This window comes from Corapipo altera, unplaced genomic scaffold, assembly GCF_003945725.1.
Source record: "Corapipo altera isolate COAL_440 unplaced genomic scaffold, ASM394572v1 1, whole genome shotgun sequence".
Taxonomy (NCBI): Eukaryota; Metazoa; Chordata; class Aves; order Passeriformes; family Pipridae; genus Corapipo; species Corapipo altera.
Genome location: NW_020884873.1, coordinates 9,415,758 through 9,442,770, shown reverse-complemented (window position 1 = coordinate 9,442,770; position 27,013 = coordinate 9,415,758). Strand labels below are relative to the sequence as shown.

The 27,013-nt window shown below is 38.4% G+C and overlaps 1 protein-coding gene across 5 annotated transcripts in view; it reads left to right on the top strand.

Moving 5' to 3' along the window:
• Positions 1–27,013, top strand: part of DGKI (diacylglycerol kinase iota) — a 207,208-nt gene that overhangs the window by 85,303 nt on the left and 94,892 nt on the right. For 2 of the 5 annotated variants that reach the window (XM_027659992.1, XM_027660020.1), the window contains exons 4-14: positions 1,919–1,993; positions 4,478–4,534; positions 5,737–5,802; positions 11,741–11,812; positions 12,131–12,247; positions 17,974–18,069; positions 18,371–18,445; positions 19,676–19,771; positions 21,562–21,644; positions 23,100–23,160; positions 26,397–26,510. In XM_027659992.1, coding sequence (XP_027515793.1) covers positions 1,919–1,993; positions 4,478–4,534; positions 5,737–5,802; positions 11,741–11,812; positions 12,131–12,247; positions 17,974–18,069; positions 18,371–18,445; positions 19,676–19,771; positions 21,562–21,644; positions 23,100–23,160; positions 26,397–26,510 — 912 coding nt within the window. The remainder of the gene's footprint in view (positions 1–1,918; positions 1,994–4,477; positions 4,535–5,736; positions 5,803–11,740; positions 11,813–12,130; positions 12,248–17,973; positions 18,070–18,370; positions 18,446–19,675; positions 19,772–21,561; positions 21,645–23,099; positions 23,161–26,396; positions 26,511–27,013) is intronic. The other 3 variants (XM_027660001.1, XM_027660011.1, XM_027660005.1) reach the window with 3 other exon arrangements.

The following is a 27,013-nucleotide window of genomic DNA, read 5'->3' as shown; positions in this document are numbered from 1 at the left end:
CAAGGATTTTAACTGAATTTTCCAAACTCCTGAGTGCACTCACCAGCAGTGAGTGAACTCATATTCTATTTGAGAATATTCAAGATTAACCTTCTCCTATTGAAACTTCTCTGCTGTGTATGAAAACGTTTCATTGGATTGATCTCAAACCCGTGTGTGTCTCTGACTGGGAAGTCACTTCCAGTCTCCTCCAGGGGCACTTCCCTTAGTGTTTCAGTTAAATTACTTCACCAAAAGAGAAGAAAAAAACCAAACCTCCTTTATTTTGATATTTAGGAAGCCACCATCTTTTTGCTTTTATTTAAAAAAATCCACATTTTAGAGCATTTAATTCAAATCAAAGCCTTTTGATTTACTAACCACCCTGAGTTTTTGGGGCACTTCGATCCCAAATATCAGTGCTTTGTGTAGCACAAATTTAATATCCATCTCCTGAAACTTCTCAAGTGAATTGGTTACTTTATGGAATATAACAGTAAGACCAAGCCAGAGAAGTCTATGCCTTCTTCAGAATTCCAAGGCGAAGTCCCAACAAACTGCTGATTGTTGGTAATATTCAAGGGAGGTGTCACTGTGTGTTTGCCTATTGGTCCTGAGGCACTGGGATTTGGTGAAAGCTGGAGACAGGACTTGTTTGGTTGAGTGGACCTTTGGTATGATGATTCTGATGTTCTTAATAGAAGTTTGCCTTTCTAAAACTGAGTAACTAGTTCCTCATGATTTAACTCATTGAAAGTAGAGTGGAAATTTAGTAATATGTTGCATATGATTTGCAAGGTTGTGTCTTCTCGATAAACACAGAGATAAAAAACATACTTGAAGTTATCAAGTCACAAAACATGTGAAAGCTGTCTGCTATACAATGTCATGGTTCTTCAGATGAAAGATTATAACACCCCTCTACATACATGTGAATATGTACAGTTAGGGTGTATCTAGATAATTATGAGAATCAGTAAAATTATTATAATTATTCCATAATATGAACTGAAGCTGTGTTCCCTATTCCTTCTTGAGCTTATTTAAATATGTTGAAAACTCTAAAGAAATAATTTATTAGAGATTTAAATGGACATGAATAAACTGAATGCAAAAATCTGAAGAAAAGAAATCTCAACTCACTGTGTATTTATAAATCTTCTGTCCCTAAAGAACAAGTCTGTAAGTTAAATTTCTATGTAAATTAATTCCACCTGATTAATTAAATTGAGTTTGTGGAAGTAAAATAAGTCAATATATTCTCTCTTCTGGATGCATTCTCTTGCCTTTGATATGCCTTGGCCCAGGGGAGTCGATGGAAATTATTTTAAAAGCCCTACTGAAATTAATAAAACTAACCAGCATAATTGAGAATTTTGTCCCTGCTGTAACATATCATAAGCATTCAAAAGCATTCTCTGAGAATTTTATCATTCTCTGCTAAATGACCCAAGTACCCAAGTATTTTCCTGCAAGTCAGTGGCTAGGCCTGTCAAATTAGTATTAGTTATTAATAAGTAAATATTATATGATAAGCATGAAGTGACCTACTCTTGTGAACTGATTGGAGTTCTGTGATTTGCATGTGTAATTTTTCACTGGCTCTGCTCGTCATCTTCATAGGATGCTGCCCTTTATAGTGATGCTCTGGCAGTGTTAACAACCTGATCTGCTACCCGAAGGGAAACTTTTACTTCTAGTTCACGAGCTGGAGTACTGTGGCTGTCTTTTTAAGAAAGTTCAGTTTTTAACTGAAAGAGCTTCAGACCTTTTTTATTTATTTATTTACTTTTCGGTGCACAGCACAGTTGAGAGCACCAAGAGAGCAAAAAGAAAAAAAAAAAAGTGTATGTTGCATGAGGAGAGAAACATCTCTTGTTTCACAGCTAACTTTCTTTTCCCTCCTGGGCATACCGCACGTCTCCCTTTCCTCTTGCAGAAATCCGCTCTGCGGAGGAAGTGTGCTGCCTGCAAGATTGTGGTCCACAATGCCTGCATGGAGCAGTTAGAGAAGGTAAGACATTGCCATCTTCTGGAGCATACCATAGCCAACACTCTTTTAATTCTTTTTTCTGAGATTTCAACCTGGAAAACACTATGCCAAATTAAGTTTTCATTGCTGTTTAAACAACGCACTTGTTAAAAAAAAAATTACTTAAAATTCCAGCTTTTTTTTTTTTAAAGTGTATTTCTTTGAACTTCATGAACCATAAAAAACCCCAAAACAACGAAATCCAAAAGTAAACCAAGAACAAAAATTACAGAATGTTTTCACAGTTCTAATGTTTAAAAAATAAATTCCCTCTACTTCTAGATTAAAAATTGAAGCTAGAAAATGGAGTATCCTGTCATGTACAAAATTGGCCTTTCAAAATTTCCCAACTGAAACCAGCATAATTTATTGTATGACAGCAATATTTATTATGAGCAATGCAGCATAAGATGCTACTGTGAACATTTTCCCCTGTATTTACTAGACTCTACTGTTTTCTCTTCAAAACTTCAGAAATTAAATTCTTGTCTGTTAAATGGAAAACATCAACCCTTTCCTTTATAGTGTCATTTCTGCTAGTGTCTCTCCTGCTTCTCATTTCCTTCAAGGATCCCTCATCACACCCAAGCACCTATAGAATATCTGTCACTGACTTCAGTCTTCCCATCAGTGATTTGTCTTCATTATGACTAATTGGAAATGTGCTAAAGAAATCTCGCCCCACCATTTTAATTCCTGGTGTGATATGTGTAAAGAAATATGTGTGGGAATTTCCCCATTGCTTTCATTAGAGCTTCATTTTCACTCCTGTATGTTTAGCTGTGTTGTTCTTCATAAAAGAAACTGATGCATAACAAATTTATAGCAGCAACTCTTTGGAAAGTGTATTTTCCTTTCTGAGTACTTGGACTCATGTTGACAAATGCCACAGTGATTACCATAAAACCAGGTTGGAGAGGTACCACTTCCACCCCCAATGCTTTTATCCACAGTGGAATTAGCGTTAGCACATGCTTTCAGCACAAAATGTTACCAGTGAATTTTTCATGACTTCCTCCATCAGCAGCAGTGCTGACTCTCTATAGCCCAGTGAGCTGGTGGCATTGCCAGACAGAGCAAATGAGCACTTAGATAAAAAACCCTTGCTGTTGAGCTTGTTTATGACATTTTGGAGACCATGAAATCCATTTCTTGGCAGAGGGTTGTTATAAAGTCTGCATCCCTCTTAAACTCTGTGGAGTTTAAAGCTGGTACATAAGTCTTCTTCTTGGCCCTTTCTGCAAAGGTGCAAGTTGTAAGCAAAATAAAATATAAATATAAGCTGGGTGTCTTTCCAACCTGCCATGACTGAGCAATGAAACACCAAATTGCAATTCCAGGTGAAGAGCAGTGAAAGAACAGTGATGTAACAATGTCTTTCATTTCTTTTTAAGTAATAGGTATTTTGTTTACTTATTTCTTTGAAGGCTTTTGTTGTGTTTTTTTTTTAATTTATTTTTTTTTATTCCCTAGAGCTATTATTTTGAAGACTGTTATTAAATGAGGGAAGAACTTATTTATCTGGGGAGAGTTGTATTTAAATTTGGAGAAACTTGATCCCTCTACCTTCATAACAGAGGCATAACTGTGCATTATTCTTAAATGTTTTATTCTTTGAAGGATAGTCAGCTTAAGCTTGAATCTATTTCGTCTAGTACATCCTTACTTCATGTATCCTTTGGTCTTTTCCAAGGCCTCTCTCTTCCTCAGTATATTTTTTCCCTTTCTATGTCCCACCCATTCCACTCCTACTGATTTTCTTTTCTCAAAACTTTTTCTTTCTTTTTCATAGGACTTCTTTCTTTTTTAATAATTTTTTTTTTTCTCTCCACCTTTCTGAAAATGTTTTCCATTCATGAAAACTCCCGTTATCCTCTTTGTCTTTCCCATCTGAAGCTGGAAATACCACTGCACGAGGCAGTACAATGCTCCCCAAATGGTTTGTGGTTGGGGAGGTGAATGAAAACATCCTGATCTAATGAAAAGGTAGAAATTTATGGTAATTTACATGATTCTTTATCTGAATGATGATTTCTCTGCAGATTTTGTTTATGAAGGTATAAAGATGGGATGTGCGAAAAAGGTCTTACAAAGTTAGATTTCTAGCACCTACTAACTTTTGAGACCTCAGCTGAAGTCTGCATTTGTTTGCAAATGATCTTCAGAAAAACAAAACAAATGAAACAACTTTCTTCTAGAGGGAGGAGGTGGTTTAAATAGTTGAACTGAGCAGGCAGAAATAGCATTAGTGAAGATGAGGGCTCTGTAGAGGTCTAGGAAGGAGAATTAATATGGCATAAGAAGAGATATTTTTTTCTGACATCCAGATTAGTTATTTTTTTTCACCTAGTGAAGCTAATATTTTAATAGATAATAAATATTTTGGAAGTCTGACCTAGATAATAATACTGGAGCAAATTGTGTCTTAGCTCACTTGAAGTTCTAACAGTTTTATTTCAATGCCAGATTAATTTTCGCTGCAAACCGACTTTCCGAGAAGGAGGATCCAGATCTCCAAGAGAAGTAAGTAATGGATAAATGATGATCAGTTTTCATTTTACATGTGTGCTGATCCACCTGGTATGGTGCTGCTAAAGTGCTTTTAGATTCAGAGGACTTTTACATGTTGGTTCCCAGTGGAACATGTTCTCCTCGCCAGAATAAATGTGAAGTGAATTCTAGCCGAAGGACTGCATTACTAACATGGACAGAAACCATTTCATCTTTTTGTTCTCTTTTTTTCATAAATTTGGCTAGTCTGTCTTTTTCCTTTTTTTTTTGGTAGCATTTTTTTTTTCTTCCTGGCATTTTAAATTTTTTTTCCATATTTCCCTCTCCTTTCTCTTGCTTTCCCGTTGTCTTTTTTTTTTTTTCTTTCTAGAAGTACCTCAGACATAAAATCAGACATTCAAAAACCTTATGCTTTGCATCCAGCTACTGCATGAATTCAGCTCCTTTGAAGGTTTTGGAGGTGTTTACAGTTATTACTAACATATTTTTAGATCTGTCTTACATAGTTAAAAACCAGTGTTTCAAAACCACTTCTTAGCTGTTGCAGCTGATTTGGTGCCCAGCTTTCTCTAGCAGAGGTAGATCAATTCCCAGTCATGTTGGCAGTTCAGTGTTGGCTGGAACAACAGTGTGATGCAGGTAGACCTCTTCTAGCCCTTGCCTGTGCAGAAACAGTGACACAGCCCTGCCCACCCACCCGTCTCTTGCTCACCTCTTGCTGCCATCCAGGATGTAAATAGTCCAAACAGGGAGAAAAGACTGCTTCAAGGACTTCCTCACCTCTTTTCCTTCTTTTTCATTGCCTTATGATATTTTGTGCTTTATAAGACTGTATTTCCAAGCAGAATAGCAAGGGGCCCTGCTTTGTGGCTGAACACAGCAGTGTTTGGGCACTTCTGTACCCTGTGTTTAGGTGATAATTATCTCTGCGTCATGTAATGAACTTTCTTCTTATTGTGGAAGAATACTGAGAAAGTAGTTCTGGCCTCATTTCAACATGGATAAAGAAAACACCATCTTGTCCTTATTCCTCTTACAGTTTTGGTGGTTTTTGAGGTTTCCTGTAGTGACTGCTGCATTTTGCTCCAGGAATTACTGTACTGGCTGAAGGGACTTCTCCTTTGGTGTCTGTAAACCGATTTCTCGCAGATGGTACTGTTGATTGGAAGGTTCCAAGGCTTCCTATAACATATCTTTTTGCCCTTCTTTTGCAGAACTTTGTCCGACATCACTGGGTGCACAGGCGGAGGCAGGAGGGGAAATGCAAGCAGTGTGGAAAGGTAGGATTTGCAGCACAGCCCAAGCACAGCACAGAGCACTGTGGAATTCAGGGCAGCCAGTAGGTCTTTCTAGTCACTGAATTTTTTCCTATCACAAACACTTGACCTCTTTTAATGGCTAATGACAAGCCTGAGATATTGAGCAATAACAGCCCTGATTCCCATGTGGGAAGAGAAAGGCAGCTGCATCTGCAGGAATGGGCACATCATGTATCCTGGGAGGTTGTGCTGCACTAGCTGCTGAAAATGGAGAGGAAGGCGGCTGTGGCTCCTTGAGCTTCTTTTTTTGTTAAACTAGCCTGGTACTAATATCGTGTTCTTTCAGTGCTGTCCTCTGTGCCAAAATTGTGATGGCTTATTTTTTAGGCTTCTGGAAAAAGAAAACTATTGCTTTATTTCTGCCCCAGCAGACTCTAAGATTTGTGAGACTGTATCATGTTTCCTCTGCTGCATAGATTGTACAAGTTTATTTCTAAAAAGCTATAAAAAGGAGGGAGAAATATATTAGCTACTGAAGACCATTCTTCTGAAATATTATGAGCCCCTGAAATATATTGAGAGATATTTAAAAATTAAATTAACACAGGGATTTTAATTTCCTTTCTCTAGCACTATATTATACTTTTGCCTCCCTCTTTCCAGCTAGTAAGGAAGTCTGTGTCTCATCTCCATGGCACAGGATTTAAGTTAGAGGAAAATTTGTATGTAGATTTGTATCTAGATATTCACATAGATCGTCAGCTGCAAGCTGCAATAAGACATGCAATAAAAATGCCTGTAGCATGGGAACAGTGCAGCAAGGCATTTTGCATACAGTATTCTTATTGTATGACTTTGCCTTCCTTCTCTGCTTTTTTTGGCCTGGATCTCCCCTTACAGGCATTAGGAGTTGATTTTGCAACGGAAGTACTTACTGGCTATCATACCAAAACCTATACTGGGTATGTTCACATGAGTAACCTTGACTGATATAGAATCATATAATCATTAAGGCTGGAAGAGACCTTAAAGGTCCTCAAGTCCAACCATTACATGGAGAATATGGAGAAGAAATCTGTTTTCCCCTTAAAGAAGAAATATTCAGTTAAGACTAACATGGGTATATTGTAATAGAGTTGTTCTATGTCAAGAAACAGAAAGAATTAGAGGAAAATATAACCAAAAAAAAAAATCCATTATACTTGTTGGCCAAGTAGTCTCTTATTACAGAAAAATACTTGTCTTTCTTAGTGCTCTGCTATCACATTTCTTAAACCCCTGAGTAAGAATCACCTTTATTATTCTCTTATCATGCAAGAAAAGGGGAACTATCATTGAAATAGAATGGCAGTAAATTTGAAGCAATAAAAGGATTCTGTTTGATCTCATTGTGGTGTAGTAGTCCTGTGCCATGCTTGGAATGGGATGGTTAAGTATTTTAATGATCATTAATAATAGTTCAGATAAGGTTTTTAGGATACACCCATCTCATGCTTCAAATCATAAGCAAGTAGATAGGAATTAATGCACCCCAATATTCTTAGCTCTGTGGCTTTATATTTTGTGTGCCATGTGTACCATGCCTGACACTTCCTGGTGTCTGACAGTGTACCACCTTAGATCAGAAGTGCAGTTTGGAAGAAATTTTCCTGATTATCCTCACTTATGATGGTTCATATATGGGACAGTCTTGCAACAAATGAACTGAACTCCTTTTAGATTAAACTTAATTGAAAGTTTACTCTGCACTTACTAATGGACATTCAGTCCACAGGACCAGACTACAACTAGTCCAAAGTAAAATTATTTGAAAATACTTATGTATAGTGTTCTCAGTACCAACAGAGTCTGTCCTATCACTGTTACACATTACTTGCTAGTGAAGATACAGCTTATATGGGCTTGTCCAGGCTTTATTTTTCTCCTCTTCTTCTTCCCAGGAGTGATTTCACTGATTTACTGCTGAAGTACTATATAGAGAATTAGGCATCAGGGAAGGGGGCCTGAAAAGTGCAGTGTAACCAAACAATCTATTTCTGTCAACTTGCTGTGAAGGTTCCCTCTTTTTTGTTGTTGCTTTTTTTTGTTTTGAAACTGGAGAGTGTAATAGAACGATGGACAGATCTCTTAAAGCAAAGTCCCACTGAGCCCAGTATTCAACAATGGCTTAATATGAAAAAGAATAAAATGGAACAGGTGTTTAATGATGCAACCTCAAAACAGTCTCCTGAACTATAAAAATTTCTGTCTAGTGAATTTCCAGAAATGGTGCCTTTATAGTTATATTGTAGCCTATGATAATTTTCTTTCCTGGGATCTTGCTTAGTTGAACCTTGAGTTCCTGTGAAGTTGTAGCATTTACAACATCCTTTAACAATAATTTCCTGAACTTAACTACATGCTATGAGAAGAGGAACATTTTGGTTGTTTCAAACCTGTCACGTATTAGTTTTCTTTCCTCATGCTCCATAACTGTTGTTTTGGAAGAGATGGTAAATAAATCCTCCCAAACTACGTCCTCCACATCATTCATGATGCTTAAGAATTTATTTTTTTCTCTTGAAGACATGAAAAAAGATAGTTTTGTAGCTGTTAGCTGTTTATTACCTGGCATCATAAGAGAAATCTTTATATAATTTGACATAAGAATGTTCAGACCATGTGGCCCAGCATCCATTTCATAACTGAGTGCAGTAATAGAAGCTTAAGGATGAATGCAAAGGAATCTTTTCTTTGTATATTTCCAGTTAGCAGTGGTTTAGGGATTTTCTGAGACTCAGAACACATCTTAGACCATCATGCTAAACAAACACTGTATTTCTTTAACCTTCTGTGGTGTCCAAAGTAGTGTGCCCTCTGTATACGTGCAGTGTGTCTACAGTGTCTCTCAGTTACTGGTCCCTTTACAGGCTTGATCCAGAACTTCGTGTTTTCCTGCATCTAAAGGTAGAACTGAAATTTCTAGTACTTGAAAGGCAATTCCAGTTCTTTATTGTTTTAGCAGAGATCACCATCCAAGTGCTTCTGTTGTAGTCTGTGTTTGAGTTGTAATAATACCTGGCTCTCCTACAGTAATGTTGCATTAGGATATCTCTGAAAGCACTAAAAAGAGAATAAATATTATAGGAAAATACTTGGAAAAAATATTATTACTAGCCCTAACACTACTGTGAAAATAGTCTTTAATGATAAATACTTTTGAGAATATAACCAAAACATACCAGAACTAGTAATCCCCGTGTGCTCTTTTGTGTGCATGAATGTCTGTGTTAATTTGGACCTTCAATTTGTCTAGATAGTCTGAATCAATCACCAACATAAGCTGTTTTTGTGGTGATTCAGGTGCTTTTTTCCTATGAGTAGATTTCTTCTGGTATGCACAACTGTTTAATTCTACAGGAGCAGCCCAAAATAGGGGATTTCATGTGTTGTAGAGGAACTGGTTACTGGGGAATCAGGGCTAATCATGTACTGTTAGGCTGATGGTTCTCATAAAGGTGAAATTCATTTTTTATCTCAAAACTTCTAACTTGGTGGAGAAAACCTCCTTGCATGAACCAGGAACAAGATAACTGAAATTTAGTTTTCCTTCTCATTGAGAGAAGGCAGGAAAGATAATTTCTTATAAAATAGGGGGCTTCCATGGTTTCAGTTTGATAGTTCTCATCAAATCTCACTGTGACAGTGCACTGTTTATTTTATCAGTTCCTTTATTTGTAAAGCTAGCTTTCAAATAAATGCTATCTTACCTGAAACACGTATCCTTAGGAAGTATTAGTGCACATTTGTAAAGCTATTTGAGGAAGGATAGTGGTGTTTTATTGCTACTTATCATTAATATGTTTTCATTGCTGTATCATTTTCTCTAATTACTCCCTAAAAGCCAAATGGCTTACTAAATAAATGGAAAATTGGTCCATCTAGAATCAGACAAGCTGCTTAGGCCATATGTTTAAAATATGCAACTGATGGGCTGTGGAATTAATGTACTGAATTTAGGTTTTTGTTAGTGGAGGTTTCGGGAGAGAAGAGTTTTCCCCCTGGTTATTACAAAGCAGAACAAAACAAAACACTTCATGTTCCCGGGGGACTGAAATCTTTTTTTCAATGCACTTTGGGACCAGAAAGGATGAGATTTGTGAGAAACACTATGAAGCACCAGCGTGAGTGAGAATAAAGCGTTTTTTCCAGCGCCAGAACTCCGTACCAACACTTGGGTCACAGTTACTGTCACTCTGTTCGTTCTTGTGCCCACACCGAATGGCAGACGAGATGTGACCAGCCAGAAGCAGCTGGACAGCTTGTCTTTTTTTAAGCCATTTTGACTACACTACTACTAAACCTGAATATGTCAAATCACCATAATTATGAAGAATCTAATCTTTGAATTTCTCTGAATGTAAACTCTGAGCCATTAAGGGGAGGATTAAAAAAAGCCCCAAAACCTAGCAAACAAATCTAGGCAGAGGTAACACAAGCCTTTTGGAAGTCGATCATGGAGGTGTGGTCCATCTGGCAAGCTAGGTTGGCTGGGATATAGAGATACCTGTAGAAGAAGCTGCAAAGTGTAGTTCTGCATGGTGGGCAGGCAGGAGGAGCCTCCTCCTCTTTAGAGTATCAGTAGGGTTGTCCTCAACTACCTTGTAAAGATAGATTGTAGCTCAATCCCTCACTTAACAAGACCAGTGCATCTCTCCATGTTTTTTGGTTGGTTGTTTAATTCTCCTTCTTGGTGTGCTTGACCTTGTAATTGGACTGAGCACTAACAGACTTATTTTTCCTGCAGGATAGGAAGGACCTTAATTACAGAAGCAGTAAGGCAATGTCTTGCTAGATGTTACTAAATCAGATTATAACTTTCTTGCATTGAGTCTTGGGCATTGTCCAGCATGTAGGAGATTTAGGTATTACCTCAACTTGTCAAAAAGAAAGCTGGCTCACAAATTCATCACTTGGTAGAGAGATTGAATTAGAAAATTCAGGATGATGATGGGCTACTTAATGTGGTAAGAGAGAGGCTTGATGGAAGCTCATGAATAAAGGATCCAGACAACTGCAAATCTGAAATCTAAGCAGTAAAGATGACTATGACAAACTGCTCAATGAAGTTCTGGACTTTATGTCTCTCCAACCATCAACCCAAATCAGATTTTTATCTCACTAAAAGGAACTTTAATTCAACAAAAAACTTCAGGCTCTATCTTACCATTTGTTGCCTGTGTTAGACGTAAGAAGAGTTTATATGACCCAATGGTCTTTCCCAGCCTTAGAATTTAGAGCAAAAGCGACATTTTATTTTATGGAATGGAACTCTTCTGTAGGAGAATAAAGTCTCATATTTATTGGTAATGGTGGGCTTTTTTCTCTTTAAAACTATAAAGAAACGTTTTCTTTTATCTGTTTTATTTGAATCAGACCATCTTGTTTTTTGGAATTTACAGGAAGGATTTTAATCTGAGTCAGCTCAGTAAAACTATAACTTAATTTCCCCACCAGAACATTCCCAGACAGACATTGTAGTTGATTCTGCTCTGTAGTTAAAAAAAAAAAAAAATGGAAAATTCAGACTCTTGTTTTTATTTAGAGCAAACAAGACTGCAACATTCAGCAGAAAATCTGACACTCTCCAGATCTGTAGAAATCCATTAAAATAGGCATTCCTTCTCTATCTTTTTCCGGTGTTTTTAACTGCAAAAAATCTAAGGAAAAGCATAAAATTTTGCAGAAATACTTTTAAAAGTATGTGCAAAAATGCCCCAGTTGAAGAACATTCTCTGTGACTCTTGTCATTGTTTTATCCCCCAAAAATTTGTTTGTTGTCTAAGAGCTTTGAGGCTGAACCAATGCATCTGACTTCAATGAATAGATTTAGCTTAGTACGATCAGGTGACAAGAGTTAAAGGTGCATATTTTCTTGTAGTCAGGAGGAATTTAATCCTTTTTTTCCTGGTTATTCTAGGGCTTTCAGCAGAAGTTTTCCTTCCATAGTAAAGAGATAGTGGCCATCAGTTGTTCCTGGTGCAAGCTGGCGGTAAGTGAATAATACTCTGAGAGACTGTGATCTGTGTTTAAATAGGAATGATTGTGGGTGTTTTTTGTTGTTGTTGGTTTTGGTGTTTTTGTTTGTTTGATTTGGGTTGTTTGTGGTTGTTTGTTTGTAAGAAGGCATGATTTGGGAAGATAATCTTTAGTTACATGTTCCTAAAACTCCATGGTTTGACTGACTTGAAGACGGTAGAGTTGGAAACATAGCTCCAGTTTTTGTACCATCCCCCTCTTTTTCCTCTCCATGCTTCCCCTTTATGTTTCTTGACCTCCTTAGTGACTCTACTCTTTCCTTCTCTTCCAGTTTCATAACAAAGTCACCTGTTTCATGCTGCATCACATTGAGGAGCCGTGTTCCCTGGGGGCTCATGCTGCTGTCATTGTGCCTCCCACTTGGATCATTAAGGTGAAGAAACCTCAGGTAACTGCATGCTGATGTCTGTTTCGGAAGCTGTGTGGCTGTGCAAAGCCAACCTGGCTTCGCTGCTCGGTTCTCCTTCACGAAAGCATGCTTGTTCAACCCTGTCTTTATCCCTGAAACCCAGCATACCTCCATGGTGATTATGAACCTGTATTCTCCTGCCCCTCCATCCAGTCCTTCAGTAGATTTCCCTGTTTGGGATGATGAGCAACAAACATGACTTGTTCTGAGCTAATCCGGTTCAGATTTGTTCCTGTAACTGAGTTCAGCAAGCATACTGCAAGAAAATCCCCCGTGTGGTAGGCAGTCAAGCATGTTTCATTAAATAGAGCTGAGCAAATACAGGGAAAACCCATTCACAAACATTCACTTGAACAGCAGAAAGAATTGGCTGTGGCTGGACTGGCACCCTTCTGAATTTGCCATTAATGGACATGTAAAGAATCATGTCTTATTTACATTGGTGCTTGCTCGTTGTCAGCAGTAAGCACATGTGCTCATTTAGTTGAAGGTAACAAACACTAGAATTCAAAGCATTTGTGATGGATGTGATAGGTCCTGGAGAGGATAATTCACTGGTGAACATAGGGGGAAAAGATATCCACAAGAGAGCTGGCCAAAAATTAAAAAGGGGTTCACATCATACAAGAAGTATTTTTTCTTTGGAAGTCTGTTTTCACTTTAAGTTGAGCTGAGAGAAACAAATGCTGAACGTATCAGGGAGCCAGAAATACTGATTAATTTTTTATTTCAGAATAACAATTTTTATTTCAGTCCATCCTTGGGAAGTGACCCAGGCTTTTTGACTCCTGGTTGTCAACAAGAAGCCAAGAAGTTCAGGCTGTGGACAAGGCACTAAGACAAAACTAGTCCTATGAAACTGGAAAAAGGCCTAAGACCTAAGTGGTGACACTGCTCAATCTTTAGTTCCGGTCTAGGAATATGATCAGCAGATTTGGGCATGAATAGGATTTATAACAAGCTGGTTATTGAAGACAATGGGCAGAGGGAAGGGGAAATATATGTATAGAGTAATCAAAAAATCGACCAAAGAAGTTGCTGTTTCTCTTTTAGGTCAAGAGAGAGTGTAGGCAAAATTCCCAACCACCTCCACTCAGAGAGAAAAAAGGGGGTTATTTGTCATTGGTAGCTTTTCCCCACACTCTTTTTTCTCTGTTTGTTTTACCTGGGACTCCTCCAGAGAAATCTTTTTTCTCTCTCTTGTTGAGGAATGTTTGAGTCTTTGGCAGGGACTTAATATCTTGACTAATTTTTAGCACCATGCTTGATAGATGTATCCATGTCTGACCTTACTAACAGAAACTTTTCCTCAATTTTTTAATTCTTATTTTATTTAATTTTTAGTAAAAAAAAAAAAAAAAACAACCAAAAAAACCCCCAAAAACCTGTCACTTTTAATTTTCTCTTGATTTGACTTTTGGCCAAAGCAAGGTACATTCTTTATAATATTTTTAGAGAATGTAGTTTCTTGTTCACTGTTTTTTTCAGATCAGTTCCAATTAAAAAATAGAATCTGATCTAGCTAATTATAATTTATGGGAAAATATCTTCTAAATAAAGGTTTAATATGTTAAACTATGGGAAAATATCTGTTAGCTTTGTGTGCCTGAGTCGTGAGTGGTAGGGAAGGTACTGCAATCCATTATTCCCTCTCTATCACATCTTGAGTCCTTGAGATTCATGCTCAGCAGCACGCAAAAACCTTGAGTAGCTGAAGCATTAGATAGACGAAAATTATATTTAACACAGACAATGGGGATATTTCTGTGAAACTTCATAACAGCTCCCATTGCAATTATGGGGAATGCATCCTTATTGCTTTAGAAAATACTGATGCATCTTTTGGATGTGTTTTCAGATTTTTGGCAGAAGTCTTGTTTTCTTATTTATTATTTTTTTAGGAAATATTTTTCTTCTCCTGCTGTTTCTGGCCAGCTCTACTGTTATGTATTATTACCCTCTTCACCCCATAGGAATGTTTGGTAAACACTATGAAATATTCACTGCATTCAATCCACAGAATATAAACACAATATTCACAATTTTTTGTAAATTCACATAATAAATGAATGTGTAACCAGCAATCTGTTTTTCACATATTCCACAGTCAGAATAAATTTGACTAGAAGCTTTTTTTGTTATAAAATATTTTCTCAGCTCTAACTACTTACATTGGTCAAAGACACCTCTTGAACTGAATTTCCTACTCATATAAAATTGATTTTAGTGGTGCCTGCATCCTGTTTGTTATTTCCTTTAAGCAAATAAGTTGGCTTTTTGTAGCAAAACCTTGCCCTGTTTTATAATTTTTTTTTCTTTTTATTGCCACAAAAACAGTTTTCCATGCTTATTTTGTATAACGTGGGTCACCACCTTCCAAATATTGGGCTTGCGTAAAGACCACGCTCCCCGTCTCATTGCTAATGTTGTGGTAGTAAAACATCATGGTGTAATTGGCTAAGGACAAATTATTGCTGACAACCTATGTTCTAAATGGGGAACTTCTTGCAAGCAACTGATTGCAAGATGAATGATATTCAGAATGGTTCAAATAGCTTTGGAATCGGTGGTAGCTGTGTATGTAAAGACCCACTCACACATGAATGGAAAACTCCCAGTACCTATTCCATGTTTCCATAATGTGAGCCACTTCTGTAACTTTTTTACTGATTTCCAGTGTTTCTGTACTCTTAGCAGTGCTTTGAAACCAGCTCTGTTTTCCTGGGGTTCAAATCAATTCCATCTCCTAGTTTGTGAAGCAGGTCACCCCTGTTGACTGGTAGTGTTTTTTTAATAGGTGAGGTTTGGTAGCCAAAGTGGTGTTAGCTCTAGCAGTGGGCTTGCTATATGCCTGTGATGTGGGGAAAAAAGCAGGTAATAAGGAGGATCTGGCTCATGTATTGAGTCTGTCTTCTGTTTGGGAAGATAAAGGCAGTAACTAAAATTCCAAGGTTTTTCTGTTCAGGGTGAGTAAACGTGGTGTTTTCTTCTTCTGCTCCTTTGGGGACCTTGAAAAAGTTCTAGTGAATGCTTATATTTCTGGGTTTATTTCTTTATTTCTTCAATTGATGAGTGCAGCTGGCTTGTCTGATGGTGTTTGTAAACAACCAGAAGACGATCTAGACTGACTTTCCCAGACGCTGTTCATTATTTAAGTAATTTGAAGATCAGCGTGCTAAAAGCCTTTGAAAATGAAGGCTGAAATGTTGTAAAGGAAAAGGTTGAAAGGTGTAATTGGATTTCTCTGAGGTAGCCCATGGCCTTTGCACGATCCAACACCACACAAGAAGAACTCCAGTTCTCCTGCTCACCTAGGTAATCTTGCTGAGAGCTATACTGACCATTCAATAATATGAAAAATCTCTTTTTGAAGATGGACAAACTGACATCCACAAAGGAGAGGTTTCCTCTCTAGAGGCAAGTTAGGATTTACTTATGGTGCCCATTTAAAGGTATGCTTTGCTATCAGGTACCTTGCTGAATAACATTACATGTTTACAAAATACTCATCACCTTGTTATGTGAACAAGGTAGTATGTATCCATTTCTTCACTTCAGTGTGCAAAGACTGCTGATACTCTTGGCTGTTACTCTTCTGCATGCTTGCAAAAAGAACCTGCATATGTTTAAGCAGCTTTTTTACCTCTCATCTGCTATGGACGTGCAGTTGCAATTACCGTAGCAAAGCTTTAGGTTCTGCTAACGCTGAGGTGTAGGCATGTAGAAAAAAAAAAAAAAAGAGTGAAATAACACTGTTGTGATGTAGCATAATTTAATGCCTTTTTGAGTATGGAAATGAAAATGTTTATAATCATGATTGGAGGCTTAGACTGAAACCGTTTCTTTAATATAACTGTGTTCCTTTTCCCTACTCACCCATAGGCAAGAAAAAAGATACATTTTCATGGGATTTAATGACAGCTACATTTAAACATTCTTTAAATTATTCTTTTAAAATTAGTTAGTGTTTTACCGAACTGTCTTTGCCCTTTCCAGAAGAACTTCATTGGACTTAGGTCTCTCCATTTTGGAGGTAGAATAACAAGTACACTCCTTCTAGAGATACAGTTAAGAACTTGCCTAGTGTTTTACCTAACTTAAGTTATAAACTAATATTTGTCAGCAGAATTCACTGCACTTAACCAACACAATAAACATTTTGAATTTTGCACCTGGACAGACTGATGCACAGGGAAAAGGTTTGATATGTGTGTGAGCTTTCAACAGACTGCTAGCAAGACTGTGGATCTTCTCTCTGTGTCCTGTGTTTTACCCCACTCCAGAGATAATCCTTCATCAGAGAATGGCTGAGGAACTAGGTCAAGGCCCCCATGGGAGGCAGCTTTGAGTGTAACATCTCCATAACTTTCTGTTGGCATCAAGACTGTTGTACAGTTGATCTGATTACAGAGGTAGGGCAATGAAAGACCGTGCAGATGGGATTGCTGATACATTCACGTAGTCAGTGCAGTCTTTGGGGTTTATCATGCTTTCAAAATCACTTTGTATCAGAGTAGGGAAAGGTATGAACACTTCTTTAGGTAGTTTCTCAAAATACCGTCTAAAAGGGCAAATACTCTGAAACTGCTCTGCAGGCCTGTCCTGTCTTCAATATTTTTGGTAAGCAGTAAGGCGTGACTATATCCTCGTCCACAAGTAATGTTGAGAGGTGATAAAAAGCTTGGGACCTTGGGCTCTACAGCAGACTTCTCTTGATCTCCATAATTAAGGACAGTGCCCTTAGGTCTTTGAGTTAGACAGTTGTTAGTTTTATTTCTAGGAGATGTGGAAGCATTAACTTCTGTGTCTGGTCTGTCATACTGAAGTCTTGAAATTCTGAAACTGGTGGATGTGTATTAAACAAAATGTGGTAGCTATTCTTGCTGATGTTGGTTAGCAAGCAGGATAAAGAACAGACATCACTGTTTAGAGATTTGATGATCTCTGCTTGTTGATTTTCATAAGTGGTACACTTATAAACAAGGTCAGGACAGAAATGAACTTTCGGATGGCTGAGTGAATCTTACTTTCCCTCTTGAAGCCAGGAAAAAAAAAGTCAATGAACTTTCTTCTAATTCCTCGTTTTACTTTAGTTCTTGGTGATGACTAGACTAGAAGTTGAAATACTGCAAAAATATTTGGAGTATTTCCCATAATACAAAATTTCAATCATATGGAAATGGTTAGGGTTTCCTGCAGGTATGACTTCAATTACTGCATTAAAATAATTGAAAAATTTAATAAAATTATCCTTTTGGGACTGTTCTTATCAAACCAGAACACCTTTTCACTCAGTATCTCTGAGCAGACTATTGCCAGCCTGGAGAACAGCCTTGACATAAGTTCTTTTTTAATAAGTTCTGCAAAAATACAAGCAATTATATGTTTTTACCTATGTAGTTAAGTGATACTGGTATTTAAAAACAAAACAACCACCCACCCCACAAACACTCCTTCACTCAAATCCTTAAAAATTAAAATTAATTCAGTTTGTTCCTTAGCAGATGATTACACAAGTTTCTTGGTAGGCTGGGACTGACTCTACAGTGCCAGCATCATACGCCATGGTGGCCTACGTTATGTTGAGTCATAATGGTTGCCAGAGCTAAAACTTGTTGTTTTCTTTCCTAAAAAAAAAAAAAAGAGAAGAAAAAAAACATGAAAAATATCTCATTTATCATGTTTTTTATTACATCTTTATGCAGGTGGTCTCCATACCAGGAGACGAGCCTGATTGGGCAGGAGACTGGAGCCCCGAAGGGGAAACGGGCGTCTCCTACCCCTATTGGGAGGGTTGGCAGGTACAACATGTGGTGTTATGTGAGTCTATGGGAGCATCTGATCTTTTTTTCCCCCTCACAGCGTGGGAAAGTTTCCAGTTCCAAAGCACCAGTCTGGTCTCCGTGTGTGGCTTTCTCCATAAACGGTGGTGTGGAAGTGTAAAGCATGCAGCGCATGTGATTTAAATCTCGAGCATGTGCCAGATACTCTTATCATTCTCCAAGTGGACATGCATGGAAGAGCTTCGTAAAGGGGCTCTGTCTGGTCCTGTCTTCTAAATTTTGTTTTGCTTTTCATGTATTCTTTTTTCTTTTGATGTAGAACTCCTTAAAGACTTCAACACGGCGAAAGAAGAGAACATCTTTTAAAAGAAAAGCCAGCAAAAGAGGCAATGAAGTAGGTATTCAAGTGCTTTGGAAATCAGGCTCCTTTTGTTTAAATGTTTAAACTGTGAATTTGAAGTTGTTAGGGTTTTGGTTTATTTTCTTTCTTTCTTTTTTACTGCATTGTTCAAAATATTTTTTCCCCTGGAAAATTCAATGCTATTGAATTTGTTGTTAGAAGAGATAAAACTTGTATGAGAAGTTTTATTTTCTGAGTTGATTTTTTTCAAGAATCAACGTACCAGACTCCAGAAGGACCAGCACCCTATTCTCTTGGGATGTAAGAGACTCAGCTCACACCCTTGTTTTCCACTAGGCAGAGCAAGGGTGTGAAACTGGGGTTGTGAAGTCCATGGTGAGTGCACTGATGCAAGGCTCTGATCCAGTTTGAGGATGTTTCCTTCGGGGGATCTCATATTGGAAATATTCTGTTTGTGTGAAAATTGAAATTCGACCACAGAGGGAGAGAGAATACAGATTATTGATCTGATGGTTTGATTAGCCATGTATCTTATAGAAGACCTTGCTTCCCGACTCTTCTTAGTGGATTGGTTATATAGACAAACAGCTTCATGAGAGAGGTGGAGGGAGACTGGCCTCTGCATAGCCAGGGCTCTCTGGTTCAAGGTCTCACTTGAGTGGTAGGAGAACTGCAGACCAGAAACTAGAATCCTCATCTGTAAGAGCCCAGGACAGTATCCTCATTACTGGACTCTCTGGTGTCCTGCAGGGTAGGGAGTAGGGAGGCAAATAGTTTTCTCATTGATGTGTTGGGTTTCATCTGTGGCATTTATTCAAAGGTGGGAAGGCAACAAGGCCAAGAATTCAAGAGCATATTACCTGCAAATAAGTGCTGATACAATTTATCTGTTAGAATGAATTAATGGAATAAGTAGCTTATCTCATTCTATTTTCCTTTGGAAAAACTGTTTGTATTAGAAATAACACTGTATCTGACACACTATTAATGCTGTGTGAATACTTGGGAGTGGGATGGCTGGAAATAATACTGAGTAAAATTTTAAAATAGTTATGTATTACCCTGAAGTTATATTTCCCCCCTCTTATATTCTGTTGCCTCATCTGGATAAATAAGTCCCAGTTGAGCACCACATTGACATGGCTGTACTATTTCCAATACCTGAGGTAGTTTTATCAGAGCTAGGTTGGGTCTCCTGTGTGTGTTATGCCAGGAAAACATACATAACTTGTACTAAAGCTATTTCTTACTTCTGTTTCTCAGGAGAACAAAGGCCGGCCGTTTGTGATAAAGCCTATCTCCTCTCCACTCATGAAGCCACTGCTGGTTTTTGTCAATCCAAAAAGTGGAGGGAATCAGGTAAGAGCATCAGCTGGATCCAGGTCCCAAAGTTTTAGTTTAATAGTAGGGTTTCTGCTAGTTAAATGACAATAGTTCTTGGTCAGTCAGATAGAAAGGACTCTATGCCTTAACTGCAGTCCTCAGAAGAGGTCCTTGCTGTTGAATGACCATTCCACTTTGGTGGAGCTGGGTGGCTGAAATGGGTACTTGAGTATTTGAGTGGTTGCATTCCATTTTCAGATTCTTGAAAGGAATCTAAATTGTCAGTTTGGAGGTTTTCAAAAGACTTCATCTTTCCATGGAAAATTTGCGTTGCCAATGCAGTTTTAGACTTATCTTTTTCCAAAAAGTGGTTTGATTTTACTAGGAAAGGCTAGTGAATGTGAAATGACATATTCCTATGGCATTTAAAAAATCATTAGTGGTCTTGTACTGTACCATAGAGAACCAAGTTTCAGTGACAGCAGACTTTTTCCTTAGGATTCTTGGAATGAATACTTACCCAAGTGAATGTTTTCCAGGTCAGTTCTACTACTTTTTGGACATCAAAGAATCTGAGTGCCTTTCGATAAACAGGTCCTTCTATTAGAAAAGATTGATGTAAGATACAACAAAGGCCTATAGAGCATGGAGAATAGCATAGCCCCTGTTCACCTTCTCCTCTGTTAGAAGAATTAGAGAGGATATCAAATGAAACTGCTAAGACTGATCCAAAACAAAGGAAAAAGCTGCTCCTTCTCACATTGCATAGTTCAGCTGCCATAGGATGTTGTGGATGCTGAAAGTTTACACAGGCTGAAGGAGAGATTTAGAAGAGAAAAACCTGGATTACTGAAGTCCTGTACCTCCCTCTGGCTCAGGAATTCTATGAACCACACAGAGCTGAGACTGGAAGAATACCTATGGCAAACATCACATTTATTTGCTCTCTTCTTATACTTTTTCCTAAGTACTATGACTGCTATTCTTGATTCTCCACTTAGAGGAAGGTGTCAGGCAGAAGAGCCATCCCTCAGAAGGGGAAACTGTGGGATATTCCTGATGGATATCCTGAGGCCATGTCTGAAAGGCATTCTTGAATTACTTTGGAATACAAGCTCACCCCACAGAGTTCTTAGCTCTCTGCTGATAGTAAGAGCTCCTGCCATTTTGTGTCTAGGCAGAACATGGAGGAAGGAAACTGAGTGTCTGGAACATGAACCCAGGAGCTTGAGAAAACAAAAATCATACTTCTGGGTGATGGGTTGGCTGCACTGCACTGAGTGAGGGAGCACTGGGGCAGCTGCAGCCCTCAGAGTCCTTGGGTCATGCTTCATTAAATAGTAGAGGGTTACAATTATGAGCGTTCGTGGTGGTGATGGTGGAGGTCAAAGCATTGTCATTGTTTGGATATTGGACAGGACAGTGTTAAATGTGATGGTGACTTTGCATACAATCTTGTTCAACTTCTTGCTGTCATGGATGATTGAGGGGGCTGTGGGATAAGAGAGGTTTCTTCTTGTTGCAGGTGATGAGAGGCAGGGGAACGGGTTGCTGTGGGAGATGTTCCTTTGGTCTGACCCCAAATACCTGTTCTTATGAACCGTTAGTGATCTGTGTTTTGAAATTAGTCTAAATGCTTACATGTGAACCTTGTCCAGATTGGTGGGTTGTCTTTTCTTGTTTTGTTTGCTTTATAAAGCACAACAAAACCAATGAAAAAAATGAAAAGCAGTTAAAATATAATGAATAATGCATACTGTTATTTCTAATAATCATTAAACTACTTCTAATTTCCCTTCCTTCGATTTTTTTCTCTCTCTTCTCAGGGTACCAAGGTTCTCCAAATGTTTATGTGGTATTTGAATCCACGCCAGGTCTTTGATCTCTCTCAGGAAGGGCCAAGAGATGCGTAAGTTTTCAAGCCTTCATCTCTGCACGATCTATTTCTTTTCTGATGAGGAAAGCAAAAGAAGGTCTAGCTTGGCTAGATTACTAGACTATATATAAGAAGTATGTATCTAGGTTTTGGTAGCAAAAGGGAGGACTGCAGTGGTGGCTTTTGTGAGAAGAGATCAGGAGCTGCCCCTGTGTCAGACAGAGCCAGGTCCAGATGGCTCCAAAACTGACTCACTGCTGATCCCAATGCCTGACCATTCCCTAGTGGATGAGAATTACAGCGGGGTGAGGCTGCCTCCAAATTGCCATACATGACAGCACTATGCAAGTGTCTCTGCTTGCTAAGTAACTACCTCACTTTATCTGGACAGTTAAACTGTGATCCTCTTTCACGGGAGAGAGGACTCATCTTTAAAGGGATGATTCTTGCTGCCAAGGGTTAAGAAACCACATTTCTATGGTAATTGTAATGGGGATACTTGCTGTACTTAACAGTCTGTTCAGCCCTACTTTGGCAATTTAGGCAGCACAAAAAGCTAGTAATAATGTAAAATAAAATATTTACCTGTATAAGAACAGTCCAAGTATTTCCTATTCAAGACATCCAAGCTTTTTGTTACTCCTGCAGAAACATCTCCACTGCTGTTCTCTCAGATGTTTAGAGGCTTTAAGGAAGACTTACATTTATCAGAACTGTATTATGAGGCTAAAGGAGGATTAGGTCCTCTGGTCACTCGGCTCTGTACACACAATGTACCCACTCCATTACAAGATATTTCATTCTGCCATTCTTTGATGCACCTGAAGAAGCAGGACTTCAATGGGTGCTTTTTTTGTCTCTCCTGTTGGTATCTTAGATCAGATATCCCGGAAAAGGCCTCTATTAGATGTTCTTGCCTTCTGTGGTGTTAAAATGTAGTTACTAGTTGAAGAAGCTGTCATATTCTACAAGCTTGAGAAACAGTAGCTCGTCAAATCATGATGAGGGATAGTAAATTTTCTTTAAGAACCTCAGTGTTTAAATTCATTTACTTTAGGGTAAGAGAAAAATGAAAGATTGACCTCTCTAGGGGGAATGTGAGAATCTGGCCTTCCAGATTTAGCACGGCAGCATGCTAAACTGATCAAACACTTGTCAGGAGGTGCTGCCTAACGAGGAAGGAATGTCCCATTTCACATCCTAGTGGTTTTGCATGTGTTTGTGTGAAGACATGAAGTGACCCACAGGGCTCAGGTTAGGTTGGGGCCAATGTTGCCTGTGACTACCAGGGCCGAAGCCTTGTCACTGCTGAGGCTTTTGGCCACAGATTTTTTTTTTTCTGACCTCCACTTACATTCTTCTTAGTAGTGAATATTTTAAACTGCAGGAAGTGATGGTTACACTGTCACTCAGCAAAACGCATAAAAAGTGTCTGCATTATTGTTCTGATGTTTTTTTTCCTTTTTTTCCCTTTCCCTCCCTGACCAGGCTGGAGCTGTACAGAAAAGTGCCAAATCTGAGGATCCTGGCCTGTGGCGGGGATGGGACGGTAGGTGGCTGGTGCCTGGCAGCCCTGTGGTCTTCGGCCAAGTGATTAAATTCCTTGCAGTGATGAGTTCCCCACCTCGCAACACCTGCAGAGCCAGATAAGATACCTAATGCTTGTGAAGTCTAATATTGGTTTTTCAGTTTTATGTGTGGCCTGGCCTGTGTAGATATGGGGCTAGATCCTAATGTCCGAAGTCCTTTTTCCTTTATGCATAAAGATTTGGTACAGCTTAAAAAAGATAAAGTCTAATTTTGCCCGTCTCCTCTCACTATTTACATAGATCTGAGGGTCTAGCAGGTTGAACCAGTGACTGGGAGCCACTCTGCTCCTTCCTGCTGTTGTCTCCATGATGTCTGAGTGCAGTAAAGTAGTGTCTTCTCTGTGCCTAATAAAGTTAGTTTCCCCACTTTCTTTATGAAGCCTCTGTGAGGAAGGATATTGCATTGGTCGTGCAACTAGCTTGGCATCCGGCAGATCCATGTTCAGTATTTGTCTTTGCAACAGAATTTCTGGGTTCTTGGATAAGTGAATAGGTTCAAATCTTTAAAGGATTTGGGCACCTTCGGTTGGAGACAGACTCTGCAGTTTAGGGTCCAGATGCCATGGGTGGTAATGGAATTATTGCAACTGCATTCTCTCTCCAGTAATTAGGAATGTTATAAATCCCAGTCTGTGCCACTGAGTGCTTAAATACAGTTGAAAAACTGCCCTTTAATCTCTAGTAGGCTCAGTTCCCCAAAATGCGTGTGATAGTAATTTTAACCGTAAGTATGGTAAGGAAAATGCATTACCCCTTGCAAGATGCAGTGATTGGACAGAATAGATACATGTAGATGTTTAGACCTTGGAGAGGTGGTTGGTTTATTTTGTAGTGAGCTGTACTCCCACTCTTAGCTCATCTCTGCTTGAATTTCTTAGGGAATTTTTTGTTCAGCTTCTGTGTGTTCCTTTAAAACCCCATCAGTAGGGTTACTAATACCAGTGCTTCCCCTGGAAGTGTGAAGAAAAAAAAAAATTAGTGATAAGACTGCTATCTTACTGGTTCATGGGGAATTACTGAATTACTGAATTATGAACTTTTCTTAAGAAATGTGCAAGGCATTGCTTTAGCAGGAGACATAAGCTGCAAAAAAGTTATTCAGTCAGTTGCTGGAATTCTTTCTCTTTTCCATCTGAGGAAGCCAGTGTTTTCATAGGGGAAAAAACTATTTGTCATGAAGGTATTAAAATAGAAAAGAATGCAACTACATTGAGTCGGACCATCCTTTGTTTTCCCTTTGCTGAACAGTGCAAGCGAGAGGTGGCAGCACCTTCTCATTAGTATGAACAGCACTCCACTATTACTTTTGCTGCCGCTCAGTTTGAAGCAAATTAATATCTAGTTATTCCCAAAGCCATTACATTTAGAAATGAAAAATCTGGCTCAAATGGAATTAATGAATATGCAATGAGACCAGATGTTACCTTGCATTATTGAGCTGAATCACAACTTATTGTAACTTTTCCATCATAACTGCTTGCTGTTACTTTCCAGGGCAGAGGTGGAAAGCTTCTCTTTCAAAGCAGTCAGGAGCTTTCTGTTTACAGGGAAACGATAGTCTGTGCCATCCTTGATTGTACAGCTAATGTACAAGGTTTAGAAGTGACCTCAAGTTTAATAGCAATGTTGTACTTATAAATTAGTAATTTGAAGTTTCTGTTTATCACTTCAAATCATTCACAGAAGTGCTAGGTATTGTAATGTTATCTGTAGCAGTGAGAGGCTGAAGCGCAGATGTGTGGATTAAGTCAGTGGTAATGACAAAAGACCCTTTAAGATTTCCTGGCCCCACTGAAGTTATTTGAACTGGTTTTTTCTGTCTTCTGTTAACAATGTTGAAGGATAGATATTTTCAAAGATAGGGGATTATTTACCTCTGAAAATCCCTCTAAAAGACCTACATATTTTTGGTGACATCCAAAGTCATGAGAGCTGTAAGTACCTGAGATAACTGTTGTCAGACAATGAATTTGAATATGGGATCACATCCCGGATGAATGCTTTAATAATTGGACAGTTGGTTATGATAAATAGCTGTCTGATAAATGCCATTTGTGCAAAAATAAATTTATCTGTTAAGAGACCTGGAGAAAGAAATACCCCAGAATACTGAATAGCGTGGTGGTTGCTATATTTATCAAACCACCCTCTCTGCTGATCTTCAGATTCCAGCTATTGTTCCCAGTACCCATGTTATGCTGAGTGCCTTTTGTGAAGCTCCAGTGTAATCCCAGTTTGGGTTAAGAATCTATTTCAAACCACAATAATATTAGTTGGGGGAAGAAAAATTTTGTCCAGCTACAGTCAGGATTTATGTTTTCTGTCTTATTTAAAAGCTCACATTTCCAGTAAAAACTGCATTTTTGGAAACTGTGAGAGGAAAAAAAAATCTTCTGTTTATTTTTTACTAATACTTTATTTAAAAATGCAACCCAGGTTCTTCACGAATTATTATTATTTTTTTTTTTTTAAAGTGGAAGTAGTTTAAAGTGAGAAGTAGTTTAATAAAGAGTTCTTTGGTTTTCTGTCAAGAATATCAGTCGTAAAATGTTTGGTAACATCTTTAGTAACAATTCTTTCTCCCCTTTGGAAATTACCATTTAATGAAAACAGAATAGTTTACAGTTATTTGTTCCTTTGGATAGATTTCTAGTTGAAAGTTTTATGTAGTCCAGAATAATGACCGGAGAGAGAAATAGCTGTGTAAAATAACTAATAGCTTAGAATACAAAAGAGACTGATTCATTGTTCCAAATCCAAGACCTTTAACCCTGAGCATTAAACTCTGTCTTTTATTCCAGTCTTTTAGTCTTTTATTTGATATATATGTGTATATATCTATAGATATAGATATAATGCTTTGTACTGAGTAAAATAATTCAACACTAAGGTCTCTTGTCTGGGAAATGGGAGACTTGGGGGCAAGTTGATGCTCAGCATGACAAGTTCTCAGACACCATGCAGTTTTAATGCATCTCTCACATTTTCTTTCATAGCTGTTGTCAAAGGTTTAGTTTCTTTTGGCATAATGGTAATTTTAAAGACATTATCTTGAATTGTCAATTATTCTTCTTTGTTCACTTTTGCATTTCTTTTACATGGTCTTTGCTGTGAATAGGAATATGATATGATCAAAATATGCCTTTTTCCTTTTAATCTTTCTGAATACCAATTCTCTGCATTTCCCTTTTTATAGGTGGGCTGGATCCTCTCCATCCTCGATGAACTGCAACTCAGCCCCCCGCCTCCAGTGGCTGTCCTTCCCCTTGGCACTGGGAATGACCTTGCCCGCACCCTCAACTGGGGTGGGGTAAGGACTGACTGGGGCACCCTTGTGTGGGGCTTCTCAACTTGCTGCTTGGATTTAGTCGTGTATGGTGGACCTTCCTTTGGGCTAAAATAGCAGGCAGGGCTGTGTCCAAGGTCTGCTTCACTTAAGGCATAATGGTTTGATTCAATTTCCAGTCTGGGATTTTGAATTACTATTGATGTAGTTGTAATAAAAGTGTATTTACATATCTCTGGTATTTCAGGCCGAGTAATGAGGATGATATGCAGGCTTCTAATTTAAGCATAGTTTAAACTTCATTTCTCTTTGTTTATCCTTGACTACAGCACTGGAGTTATTCCAGGCAACACAAATACACTTTGAGTACCTCTCGTTATGGCTTTATTTTGCCTGCCCTACACTTGTGCACCTCAGTAATAGCCTGTTATTGATGCATCAAAATTTACCAAAGGTCTTAGGAACCTTTGATCTGGTGTTTTAGGCCTGTGTGAAAGGAGGGAGGTCTGCCAGGTAACTGGTGAGTG